At 37.8% G+C, this 13,956-nt stretch overlaps 1 protein-coding gene across 1 annotated transcript; it reads right to left on the bottom strand.

Annotated features, from left to right (window-relative positions):
• Positions 1-1,012: 1,012 nt before the first annotated feature.
• On the bottom strand, positions 1,013-13,277 carry bcl2l12 (BCL2 like 12). The gene is made up of 9 exons (XM_081609569.1): positions 13,148-13,277; positions 9,882-10,053; positions 8,055-8,214; positions 7,407-7,605; positions 6,991-7,095; positions 6,377-6,450; positions 5,866-6,085; positions 5,109-5,257; positions 1,013-3,826 (listed from the first exon to the last, which is right to left on the bottom strand). Exons 2-9 carry the CDS (start codon positions 10,049-10,051, stop codon positions 3,785-3,787), a joined length of 1,119 nt encoding a protein of 372 aa, XP_081465695.1. The 5' UTR covers positions 10,052-10,053; positions 13,148-13,277; the 3' UTR covers positions 1,013-3,784.
• Positions 13,278-13,956: the final 679 nt, after the last annotated feature.

The raw sequence follows: 13,956 nt of genomic DNA, 5'->3' as shown, positions 1-13,956 counted from the left end.
TCATGCCACCAGGAAACAGGAGAATCAATACCAACAGCAACAGTTCTGAAGGCAAAAACATGTTCAACCCAAGACTAGCGAGGGAGACCTGGAAGTGGTAATAAGTCTAACATATTACCTGCTAACATTTTCCAGGTAATATGTTGTGACTTTATTAACATATGTTGAATATATTACCAGATAAGATTTTCCACCATAAGCCTCTCTTTTGATAAGAAATGACAGATTTTTAAATCAATCCCATGAAATTTTAGTTCTTCTCCACATTTTATTTTATTTGCAGCAGGGCTGCTGGACGGTTCCTCTGGTGTGTTTCTACTTTTCCATTTCTAGCTTGAGGAGCAAAGAAACGTGATACATTTGGCTGGCAGCCAATCAGAAAGGTGACCATGGTAAACATTGTTTTTCTGAATTTCCCCTCCGTGGGACAATAAGGGCGATTTCTATCTTGATCTCCATCTTCAATAAAATGTCAGGGCACTCTTGTAAAAGAGATCTTTGACTTTGAGGAGTTTTATCCAGGTTAAAGATTGAAGAAGTTATTTTAACTTATATTTTATAATAATGATTTAAAAACAGATTACATTTGGATTCCTTTTTCTCATGTTCCCACCAACATTCTCAGGCCCCACTAGCGCCCCCTTGCGGCCGTGGCCCCCCTTTGAAAAATACTGCTTTACACCACTGCAGACTCATTGCACTGCACTTGGTGATGTGGGTGCAGCTGCTCTGCCAAAGAAATCCATTCCATGAAGCTTACAGACGGTTTGCTGCTCTGAAGCTTCTGACTGTCAGTATCAGCTGATTCCACTGAAGTTCCCAATCACTTTCACTAGATGGTGATATGTACAACAAACAGGGACATCTGAGATGTTTAACTATGGAATCTAAAACATTTTACAAGTTAAAGATGTGAATAAATACTCCTGTTAAACATTTACTAGAGGTTGAATTTAACATATCCAAAATGATGGACTGGTATATTACAGAAAAACTAAGCAAAAGAGTCAAATCAATCTTTAGAGTTTAATAAAAGACAGATCAGCATTTAGTCAATTACAGAGGTTGGACATCATCATTATCAGGATCATGTACTGTACATGACACATCAGCAGTTTCACTGGCAAAAAATAAATACATAAAACATTTTCTACTATGCCTAATATGACTAAGGTAAACTGCAATAAAAAACACAATGATAATTCAACAAACATCACAGTTTCCCTTCTTCATTTTAGTGCATTACAGGATGTAGGTTATGTTACAGACGGCTGAGAGGCGCTGAGGCCTCCTGCTGGTTAACCAGAACACAGCAGGCTCACAGCTAACACTACAGGAAAACAAACACTTATTCACATTATTTACCATACATTATTATTAAACATAATGTAAACAAAATGTAGTAAAGCATAGACAAGTATAATTTACTCTTTGTTTCATGTACCAATATGATTACATTTGGAAGTAAAATACATTTCCCCTTCGATTATGACTAAAAGAACTCTTAATGAACAGATTTATTATATTTATAAAAAGGTCTTTACAGTAAACATGTTCCACAAATTCCTGATCAAATAAACCTGAATATTTTTGCATTAAGAAATGTTTAGTTTTATTTTTTATTATAAAAAAACACAAAAGCATTTTTATAATAAAGTAGTGATCATATTACAGTACTGACAGTAGCAGCTGACACTTGGAGTATGAACATCACAAGATTAATAATGTTGCTTAGCATAAATATATGTACTGTATAAGAGAAGCTCTTTAACTCATCTGCTCACTCACAATGAGGAGTGTGGCTGTATTTTAACCCATACTGTAAATGTTAACTCATTTTTACATCTTTAAAAATAATATCAGGTCAGACTTATGAGCTGACCATCAGTGAGTTGCACTTTGGCAAGTAAATATCAGCAATCACTGAATTTTCCCAAACATTTCATGTTTTCAACTTTTTTCCAAAGACATTTCTGGATAAGTTGTTTATATTCAGAGGTGGGGTCGATCTGAATCACATCATTTTCATTTTTAAATGCATCAACGCAACCAGTGGCAGAAAGAGGCTTTGGAATTATTGCACTCCCTAGAATGTTGACATGCTCCTCGATCAGAGCATGTTTAGCACGATCAGCTCTGGATGGTGAAGAGGCAGCTGCAGAGCCCTGAGCCGGTTCCACGGTTACACTATGTTCAAACTTACTGTTTCAAAACCACTAAACTTTCCCCTCTAGAGTACTTTTACTTTTTTTTTTACAGTTTTTTCTTCAGCTGTTTTGAGAGAAAAGTTACCCTTCCACCCCCTCAGGCCTGAATGATTGCTCACTTATGTTTGTGTTCCTCTATAAAAAGCTAAACAACTAAGAGGAAAAATATTCTGCACAATAATCGCTTGAAATCTACAACTAAATTCATTGGATTCTATGTTTTTTCTGCTTGACCTGACATGCAGATCAACTTACATTAGTGCAACTGGAATAGGGTTTGCTTGTTAGCAGCACAAGAAATACATGTTACTTTTCTGTTAAAGAAAAAAGACAGATCATTTTACCAATTTTGTTCTTAATCAAATTTGTGCTTAAATACTGAAATACAATGAAACTGGTATTTTTTCTATCATACCTTTTTTTGCACAGATTAAAGTGAGCATCTTGCATGTGGTGCCATTTGTAAAGCTATACAGGTAAAAATGAATAATTTGGCTTATGTAACCTGTCATAGGGGAAGAAATGGGGACATATTTTTTGAATTAATATTTTTAATACTTCACTATTAATTTATAAATGTATGACTTTCAAACAAAATATTTAGTTGGTTAACAAAATAGTTAATTAGCTAATATAAAAATACACGTGGTGAAGAACTGGAAGTAGACTACCAAAATAAAAGCTGGGTGTTCAGACCTTGTATAAAACTGAATCCTTCAAAGCTGACTCTTCACTGCAATCAGTGATGAAGACGTGACATGAGAAACAGTTGAGATGAATCAGTCTCACCAGCATTAGTGTAGACAAGGTCTGCAAGACCCCACTTTTATTTTGGTAGTCCACTTTTCAGTTATCAGCAAGTGAATTTGCATATTGGCTAAATATTTAGCTCTGAGTTAAATATTTAGCTTCAAACTAAATATTTTAAACATTTTGTTTTCTAACTGAATATTTAGCTCTAAGCTAAATATTTAAATAACTAATAAATGTTTAGCTTGAGCTAAATCTTTAGCTTGCTAATTAAATATTTAGTTTGAAACTGACATTTATAAACGAATGTTAAAATTGTGAAAATATGACTTTCAAAATAAATCGATGTGTTAAATTTTGTGTGTAACTTTAGAAATGGCACCCCATAATCTTTAGCATATTTTCCATGAGCTTTGTCAGTTTAAAATATAACTTAGTAAAGTAGCTTCTCCTGTAGTTCTGCTATTTACAATAAAAGCTGCTGTAAAGCATCTCAAGTCTCACTGTGGAACTTCATAACCCAAGAGGTAAAATACAAGCAGTCGATTTGGTTTTTGTTCTTTGTTTTTCCACAACAAAATGGATTTAGCTACTTAGTTTTAGTTTCAAGGATAGCAGGTCCTTGAAAACCAAGGCTAGTAGCAGCAGTGACAATAAGCTGGTCCCTGGTTGAGTGGTTAAATGTACTCTGGTGCAGGAGGAACCAAAGAGACCACGTCTATGGAATGTGACCGGTCAGATTAGACTCTGCTGATCAGCTCCTCGGACCATTTTTGATGACATCGTCCAGTTGAGCCATGGTTCATGATAAACACACATTCATGACATCAATCCCACTCCTCAGTCTTGTCTATATCCAGCACCTTTCCCTGCAGATAAAACACAGCCATGTTTGAGCTGAGAGGAAAATAAACTTGGTTGTATGCTGTCTGGGTTCTACAGGCTCACCTCAGTGGATCAGCATCATCAGAAAGTTTTTATTTCAGTAATATGATTCAAAAAGTTAAAGACATATTATACAGATTCACTACATACACACACACATATATATATATATATATATATATATATATATATATATATATATATATATATATATATATATTACATGTGTGTATATACACACACACATTCACTGTGTGTGTGTATATACACACAGTGAATGTGTGTATATACACACACACATTCACTGTGTGTATATACACACACACATTCACTGTGTGTATCCATCCATCCATTTTCTTACACCCTTGTCCCTCAGTGGGATCAGAAGGGTTGCTGGTGTCTATCTCCAGCTGGCGTACCGGGCGAGAGGTGGGGTCACCCTGGACAGGTCGCCAGTCTGTCGCAGGGCAACACAGAGACACACAGGACACACAACCATGTACACACACACACACACCTAGGGACAATTTGGAGAGGCCAATAAACCTGACAGTCATGTTTTTGGACTGTGGGAGGAAACCGGAGTACCTGGAGAAAACCCACGCATGCACAGGGAGAACATGCAAACTCCATGCAGAAAGACCGGGCCGGGAATCGAGCCCAGAACCTTCTTGCTGCAAGGCAACAGCTCTACCAACTGCGCCACTGTGCAGCCCCTCACTGTGTGTAGTGAATCTCTATACTATGTTGTTAACTTTATATAAAACATTACATAATAAAACATATAATGTGTTATTGTCTTCCTGAACTCATATTCAGGAAGGTTTGAAAGACATCATTTTGTTTCAAACATAAGTTAGAAATGTTACCTATAAAAAAAATTTTTCTACATACTAGCTTGATTTTATCCAGCTGTCCATCACAGTGTTTTATAAAGTGACATTTTCCACTCAGCTCACTACTTTGACTCTCCTCTCTCATATTTTCACTCACATTTGTAACTGACCACGGTACAATACTATGTAGTGCACTGCTTTGAGCTAGGTGACCCTCCGCAGGAGAGAGGCTTTTAGGTCAAGGTAGGAAATGCAGTTAATCGGCATTATTTAATATTAGCTTGTTTAACATTTTAGATTAACTGTAAGTGTTAATGTATTACTGTTCATAGATCTAATATATAGCCAATATTTATTCCAATCCAATGCAATATATCCAGTTGCAGCGATACTCCATTTAACTGAGATGCACCTGAACAGGACCACTCACCCATCCTCCATGACTTTTGACCCAGGGGATAAAGTTGTCCATGTAGCGCTCTGCGAAGCCCTCTATCCGCTGCATTCCTGTGGCCGTCACCATGCGCCGGGACACCTCCATGGAGATGGCTATTCGCTGTAGTGTTGGACTGGTCGACACTGCAGAAATATGGAGACATCAGTTCAGCTCCACAATCAGATCCTACAGCGCTGACCTCATGTCTGACAGGAACCAACTAAAAATGGCCGCCTGTTTCCCTCCACTGCTACTCATCTTGACAAAGAACGAATATGTGCATGTTAATATTTCAGGAATAACACAAAATATAGGCCTTATTTGCCAGTTTTACTGTCATGTGTTTGTGCAACGACAATAAAATAAGTCTGAGTCTTGTTTGCTTTAGCTATGCAGGGTTTATACAGAGAACTTCTGCTTCATATCTCTGTTATCAGGTGAAGTGGCCCTACTGATCACTTTCAGTAGGGAAGACCATCTGACTCTCAGAAGAAAACTAGAGCTTATTTAACATACACTGTGTGTGTGTGTGTGTGTGTGTGTGTGTGTGTGTGTGTGTGTGTGTGTGTGTGTGTGTGTGTGTGTGTGTGTGTGTGTGTGTGTGTACGTGTGTGTGTGCGTGCGTGTTAATGAGAAATAATACACACAATGAATTAAAACTGATTTATATCACTGAAATAAATGAACTCCTGTATGATCCAATATGGTGCACATGCACTACATGAGCAGAATTAGGTGTGAGTGTGGTTACCTGGCGGTCGCTTTAGTTTTGGGCTTGGCGTCTTTATCTTGGTGGACTGTTTGATGATGTCTTCCATGGAGATGGCTTTTCGCTGTAGTGTTGGACTGGTCGACGGTTTTAGTGCGGGGTCTTCAGATACCTGATTCCTGCCGAAGACGTCTAGAACATGCTCAAACGATCTGTATGAAAGACGAGACAGTTTGGAGCGCAGCTCTGGATCCTGTTGGATCTGCCGGGGAAGGTCACAGGTTGACAGCAGTCTGTGTTGTTAGCTTCATCTTTACTGAATTGTACATTAAACTGTCTGTTCATGCCTGCTACATTATAAAAGCCATGTTTAGAAGGCTGAACTTACAAATGTCCTACATCATTATTTCCTGTTAAGTTTAATAAAGATTTCTATGGAATTTCTAAAATATTCCAAATTCACTTGTTTTCCAGCTTAACCAAACAACAGTTAACATTTGATAAACAAATGTATTTTCTACCTTTATGTCACTTGTAATGTAATGGGACCTACCTTAGTGTTCATGGCATCTCCTTCTGAACTCAGCAGCTTCACCAGTTGCTGAACCACGACTTCATTATCACACACTGCAGAAATATGGAGACATCAGTTCAGCTCCACAATCAGATCCTACAGCGCTGACCTCATGTCTGACAGGAACCAACTAAAAATGGCCGCCTGTTTCCCTCCACTGCTACTCATCTTGACAAAGAACGAATATGTGCATGTTAATATTTCAGGAATAACACAAAATATAGGCCTTATTTGCCAGTTTTACTGTCATGTGTTTGTGCAACGACAATAAAATAAGTCTGAGTCCTGTTTGCTTTAGCTATGCAGGGTTTATACAGAGAACTTCTGCTTCATATCTCTGTTATCAGGTGAAGTGGCCCTACTGATCACTTTCAGTAGGGAAGACCATCTGACTCTCAGAAGAAAACTAGAGCTTATTTAACATACACTGTGTGTGTGTGTGTGTGTGCGTGCGTGCGTGCGTGTATGTTAATGAGAAATAATACACACAATGAATTAAAACTGATTTATATCACTGAAATAAATGAACTCCTGTATGATCCAATATGGTGCACATGCACTACATGAGCAGAACTAGGTGTGAGTGTGGTTACCTGGCGGTCGCTTTAGTTTTGGGCTTGGCGTCTTTATCTTGGTGGACTGTTTGATGATGTCTTCCAGCTTCTGAGCTATTTCATTATAAAACTCCGGAAATTGACCTGTTTCTCGAAACATTATAGATACAAATGAAAATTCATTTTCTGCAGACAAGCCTTCTGTATTAGTTTGCTAAAACAGTCAAACTAAATGTCATGTCCGAGAATAATCTTTAGAGACATGACTTCCTTTAAGTAGTAAATGGCTTCTTTTGCGTTGTGGTGATGCGAGGTCGCTAAGCTCTTGCACAATTTAACTTTGTTTTTTTTATTTACCTTATAAGTTCAGTTGTTGTTTCCACAAACACAAAATAATCAGAAGGTTAAAGGTTCTGAGGGAAATGTGTTTCAGAGGTTTGTGAAGTGGAACCCACCAGGAGCGAAGGGTTTGTTTGCTGCTGCCGCTTTCTTGTCTTGTTCTTTCTCATTTTGTACTTTTTGATCTTTCTCCTTCTCTTTTTTCTCCTTTAATTTCTTTTTGAAAAACGAAGCAATCTTTTTTTTGATTACTTGTTTTTGCTTCCTCAGTTTTTCAACTTCTTCATCTGAAGATGAGGAGGGTGAGAGGCTGTCCTGTAAAAAACAATTTTCATATTAACGCTGAATATTTATGCTCTCTCACCAGAAATACATTATTCTCCTCACTGACTGGATGTTAATCTCTCACAGTGCGAGCTTTGTAGTATTGATTATATTGCAATGTGATAGCAACTGTAACTGAATATATTGTGCAGCTTTTGATGAAACTATTAGTGGAGGAGTTAAACTGATGTCTTAAAAGTTTTTACAATCAGTTTGAAGAGTCACAATCAAATATTCCTTTTTTTTATTATAAAAAAGCAGAAGTATGAGTCCAGCTAAACCTCTCCGTAGCCTTAAGAAAACCATTTATTACTGAGGATGCAACAGAAACATGGATTTCATTTTTTTATAACTAAAGCAATGACTTTTACTGAGAATGAACACAAAGACAGTCTAACTAATTGAGGACTAAATGTGAAATGAAAGCCACAGTTCCTTACTTCTGTAGGGTGGGACTGTTTGGGCTTGCTGCTCCGGCCCAGTGAACCTTTCCCACGAATAATGGACCTCTTCATCAGGTCCTTGATCCCAGTCTTCTTGTCGTCTTCTTTTTCCGTTTGAGCGTCTGCTCCATCCTTTCGTTTAGACTGTGGCGACGAGCTAGTATGAAAAATACATGTTTTCTAATTTTAGTTCAGAAAAATAGAAATTAAACTAAGTAAAGCAGTATTGATGTACAGTGCCTAATAAAAGCATCATAAATTGTTTAATTTTTCATATTTATAATACGAAAAATTCAATTGTTCCATATTTAATTCAATAGTTCCATATTTTATAATGGAACTATTAAATTAAGCTTCACACCACGTCACTAAAAACCAGAGAAATAGATCATAATAATATCCCCATAAACCAGGCTTGGTCAGACGACCCTCACAAGATTTATGACAGGAGTCAAAAAATTCCTCACTGCTGCACAATGACTGCTGGAAGCAGAAAATGGGTTTGTTTGTTTGTTTGTTTGTTTGTTTGTTTGTTTGTTTTCCTCCTCTAAACTTGCAAATATATATGTTTTCAAAAAGGTTGCATTTGTGAGAAAAAACTGTTTTTGTGCTGACTTATTGTGCTTCTGAGTCCACTTCGGGGTCAAAGATGTTTGCTTGTACCACTGTGCATCTGTTTGAGGCCATTTTCACTGAGTTGGGAGGGCGTGGCCAGCAGCAGCTTATTTGCATAATCGTGATGTAGTCCTAAAATTTCTATTTCAATCCTAAAAGTTCTATTTTAGGACCACAATTTCCCTGAGAGTAAATCCCAAAGGGATGAATAAAGTTTCTACCTAAAACATCGCATTCCTAAATGAGCTCAAAACAGGCAGAACTGATCGGATGAAATCTCAAAATCTGAGACTGATTTTGTATGTTAAATGAAGGTTTTCCCACAGTGTATTATAAGCCTGGCGGGCCACCAAGCTTTACTTGTCCTCCCACCAAGCTTAGCATTGCTTATTTATTTAAGTTTTTTTTTTTTTAAATGTCTGCATTTCAGACTTTATAGTTTTTGTTCAGATATTAATCTTCCAATCTTCCAATAACACATAATTTTCACGTGATATTTTCATATTTCCTGTGACCTTTAAACATTTTTTAACTCAAAAACACGGCGGGCTGCTCGATGAATGACTGCCCCAGGGCCAACCACCGAGCTTAGCATGTTTTCTGGGAGAAACCTTGGAATGTATTGAACATTTTCTGTAAAGCCCACAAACACATGCAAGTTTGTTCAAGGAAGCAGTGGACCTTTAAAGTACACATAGCTTTCTCCAAACTTTTGCTTTTATTTGAAAAATATTTCAACTTTAAATCTTTCACTCAGACCTAAAAGTGTATGTCTTTTTAATACTGGAGTCTTGAGTGTCAATAATTATATCATAACTTCTTAAATGAAATCATATCAAATCTTTGAAGAATCTAGGGTAGAAAAAAATACCCAACAATAACATTTTGCTCACAAACACTTCAAAGGAAAAATAAGACAGGCACTTCAACTTTCAATCAGAAAACTCCAAATAAAAGAGATTTATTTTTCCTTTTTTCAAAAGAGAAACAAAAGAGTCATGCTGAAAAATAACACTAAAAGAGAAAATTGTGAAATAAAAATGTTAACAGTATTAAAAAAAGCACACAATTAAAAGCATTGACAGTAAAATTATACAGAATAAAAATTTGAAAATAAATTAAAATGGAATCAAAATAATTAAAAATGTAATTACATCATAAAATATTGCTCAAACACCAATGCAGAGCTTTTTTAAACTCTGGCTTTACCTGTGCTTGTTATGATCATCATAGGCTCCTGCTATCCTGCCAGGCCTGTCTTTGTGGGGGGTGGAGATGGTTCGTTCAAGAAAAGCCTGGAGGACTCGATGTGTCTCAGTCTTGATCTCAATCAGAGAGACGGACGAGACAGAACATCTACGATCTGCAGGCTCCGACATCCCTGACAGGAAAGCAGACAGAAAGCAGAGAGCTTCAGAAACATGAGAAGAAAAACTATATCTTTGCAATTTTAAAATTACAAAACAGTCAGAAATAGCTCTGTCAGACATAGCTCCGTCACAATGAGGAAATCAATGGACTATTTATTGCAGAATTAGTCTACTGTCATTTAGTTTTCATTTCCCCCTAGGACAATTCACACTGGTGGAGCTTCCCTTCTCCACCTTGTGCAGGATGCTGTGCTTTACCTCCATCCACACTGTTTACACCTTGAATTAATAAAGGAGCTACTTCAATCATTGTTTTATAAACTCCTTTATTTCTAGTTATGACTCTATAAGTTCAATAGGATTTTTTCAGAGATTTAGTGTAGGAACTAGAGATGTGCCGATCAGGTTTTTTCCTGACGATACCGATCACCGATACCGATCACATAATTATTATTTTTTTAATCATAAGCACTACCGTTACATTATGTGGAAAAAGGAACCATAAATTCACCTTAATTTAGACAAAAACTTGTTTTTAATAACTTTTTCCAAGAAAAAAAACAAAACAGGCATTGTGCAAATTGTACTGCTATCAGTAATACTATCTTTAACAGACTGATAACATATGAAGGCTCTGAAGAGGCTAAATAATGCAAAGAGCCTAAATAAAACTTCAACATTGCCAAAAAAAATTTAAGTATAAAAAGGCAAAGGCAAATACAGGATCCATTACAATAAACAATCCTGAGAGACTGAATGAAAACTGATAGCATGGAGGCTAGCTGATTACTGCTAGTTCTGATTGGCTGTTTCTTAGTGAGCGGAGTAATTATGCAGAACAGGGAGGAGATCGATTATTTTTTCAGAGATTATTTGTCTCATGTTAGGACAGCGAAAGTTTTAATACGCATGTAAAAGAATTTTTTTTAGGTTAGATGCTGCAGCTTTAAGCTGAGGTTCGGTGTGAGAGTCACTACCAGGTGGAGCAGAAGCGGCGCTCCGACTGTGAAATATTACTACGTGTAGCACGTAGCAGCGGTTCAACAGCGAGAGCAGAACCAGCATCTTACATCGCAGCTTGAAGATTTAAATAATTTTGCGGGTTATTTGTTTAGCTAATACGGGTGAGTGTTTGTAGCTGCGCGCTGCTTTACCTGCTATCTGATCCTCCATATGTCTTTTTTACTGCAGCCTCGATGTAGCCAAACTCCGTTAAGTATGGCATTGTTTTGATGCCATATTAGATTCGCATTTTGACCTGCTTTACCCCATATGCTTCAATTTTCCGCCGCAACACGCAAGTGTCCTCAATCACTCAGTGCGTTATAGTTCCACATTGCTTAGGATTTGTTGCTGCGCGTTTGTGCAGTGTGAAGGAAAAAGGAGACCAGCTGCACAGGCATGCTGCGAAATGAGATGCATGTGATCGGTTTGTGTGATCGGCAACAAGAGACGGTGATCGGCGATCACCGATCATACACTTTTTCACGGAAATCGGACGATTATGATCGGTGGCCGATCGATCGGCACACCTCTAGTAGGAACATGTCACCAAGCATAGATTGGGGTTTGGCAGGAATCCCAGTCACCAGACACCTGAAGAACATGTCTGATGAAGAGATGAAGTAGAAGATGTTCAGTTCTGATGGACTCTGAAAGCCCGTAGTTTGTGCTGACAAATCAAGGATGTGGAATCATTACTCAGAAATGTGAATCAAGTTTGGAACTCCAACTCGAGTTGCACTTATCTCACAAGGGAATGAAAGACTTGAAACCTGATTTAGGCTCGTGGTCTGGGATTAAGTCTTAGTTTTTATCTCATGTAATGAAGAGTGAAAGGCAGAGTGAGCTCCAGACTGCAGCTGATTCATTCAGAAATTCAATATGAGCAGGTCTTAATCACTTTCAAATATTTGTCTTAGCGTATAAATGCTTATTTATATTTGTAATAGGGCTGATACCCTATTACACATATAAATATTTGTACCCTATTTACAAATATAGGGTACATCTATAAATCAGCCTTTAGCAGATTTATAGATGGATTAAATTATTAAAATATAATTGCTTATAGATATTAACAGATATTCGTGAATATGTTTTGTAATTTAGCCACAAAGATAAAACAGTACAGGCGTAGATTCCTAACCTACAGTACATCATGGTTATGTAGATGAGATGTCATCGATTTAACGTGAAAATGTTTATTTCACTCGTTAGAAACTTGAGACTTTACTAGGAAAATATGACTTGTACGGCTTTAATTAAATAAAATAAAAAACTTTAATTATAGTGTTAATGATGGTAATGCCTTATTTAATTATGGGACTTCTAACTGAAACACCTGAGTCATCATGCTATAATATTTCTTCGTTATTAAATTGTCTGTGTCTGAATATGCTATAGTTAATGTTTAAAGACTTCAGAGACTTTTTGTGGAACATAAGGCAGCATACTGGGACTGTGTTAGAACAGGATATCTCAGCTGATAAGTGAGCAGTGCTGCTGTCCTGTCAGGATGGACCATCTCAAGATGGCCCCACACATCAGTTCTGAGGAAATCCTATTATCTGTCTGTCTAATTAAATCTAATTAAATTCAATCTAGCCCAACCGCTAACGGCAGCCATGTGTTTCACTTCGTCTGTCAGAAGTGACAGTGGTCATAATGTTATGCCTGAATGGTGTAAAACAGAGCATAGTGTAAGTAAAAGAACAGAGAACTGAGCCCTCACTCATTTCAATGGAGGCCCCGGAAAGCACCGAGAGCAGCCGAGTCGGTTTCGGCTGAACACCGGGCGGCTAGTGAAGAAACTAAACAACTCTACAACAAGGAAATGCTCTCAAGAAATCTGTCTTTACCTCGCAGAAAGGAGCACCAACAGCCGTAACAGCTGAATGAATTTGCTAACGTTACATCTTATTGAAAGCAGTATGCCAACTACGAGTTTAGCTGAACCGAACTTTTAGTTCGGGACACAGAATCTCAGTGACTCAGAACGAAACTTTTTCCACACAAACTGTTGATAATAACTTCATAATAACATTGCTGTAATTATTCTGGCCCTGAAGTGAAGGAAAACTGTACCGAAACCACCCAACCTACCTGCTTGTGTTTCGGTTGTCGAACAGCAACCAACCGGAGATTTGTTGTTGTCCTGACTCCTGGAGTTTCTCTGCGCAGCTTAACTGGACAACTCGGCAAAATGAGGAGCTACTCTGGATGAGCCAATCAGCTGCCTCCCCCTGATACCGCTGAAAAATAGAATGTGCAGTCTGTGTCTTTGAGTCTTTTGTTTGTTTGTTTTTACTTTCGTTTGTTTTTCACACGAAGAACATGCTAATTTATGTGTGTTGTATTTGTGTCACCGTTAGCCTTAAACACCAATACAGCAATGATAACAAAAAGGAAGTACTTTTGTAAGGTTTATAAATTGTGTACAAATGTAGGTTCTAGGCCAGTGGTTCTTAACCTTTTTTGAGGTACCGAACCCATCAGATTCATATGCGCATTGACTGAACCCTTCTGTAGTGATAAATAAAAAAAAAAAATTCCAAATTCAAGACATATGGGTGACCCAACTAAGAAGATCACTAAGTCTTCTTAAAAGTTAGAGTCTCTGAGAACAGTTCTTCAAAATATAGTCAGTGTTTTCAGCAAAGTCGAGCTGACTGTCCAGGAACGACCCAATGTATTTAAAATGTGCCACAGTTTCAACAGGTTGGCCATCGAACCCCTGGGGTTCAGGCAGTGGCGCAACTACACATTATTCAGGTGGATGCGAAAACATAGATCGGCGCCCCCCACCACCCAACCCCCCGAGGGAAGGATCGTCAGGGTGAAGGAGCGACGCTCTCCCCCCCCCGAGGCGACGATACGTGAAGGGTAAAACTCGCTACATTTACCTTGTTATG

The sequence above is a fragment of the Poecilia reticulata genome, chromosome 8 (assembly GCF_904066995.2).
Source record: "Poecilia reticulata chromosome 8, P_reticulata-male-v2, whole genome shotgun sequence".
NCBI lineage: Eukaryota > Metazoa > Chordata > Actinopteri > Cyprinodontiformes > Poeciliidae > Poecilia > Poecilia reticulata.
Note: the sequence above shows the minus strand (reverse complement) of the source record. Positions and strands in the feature narration are given on the sequence as shown.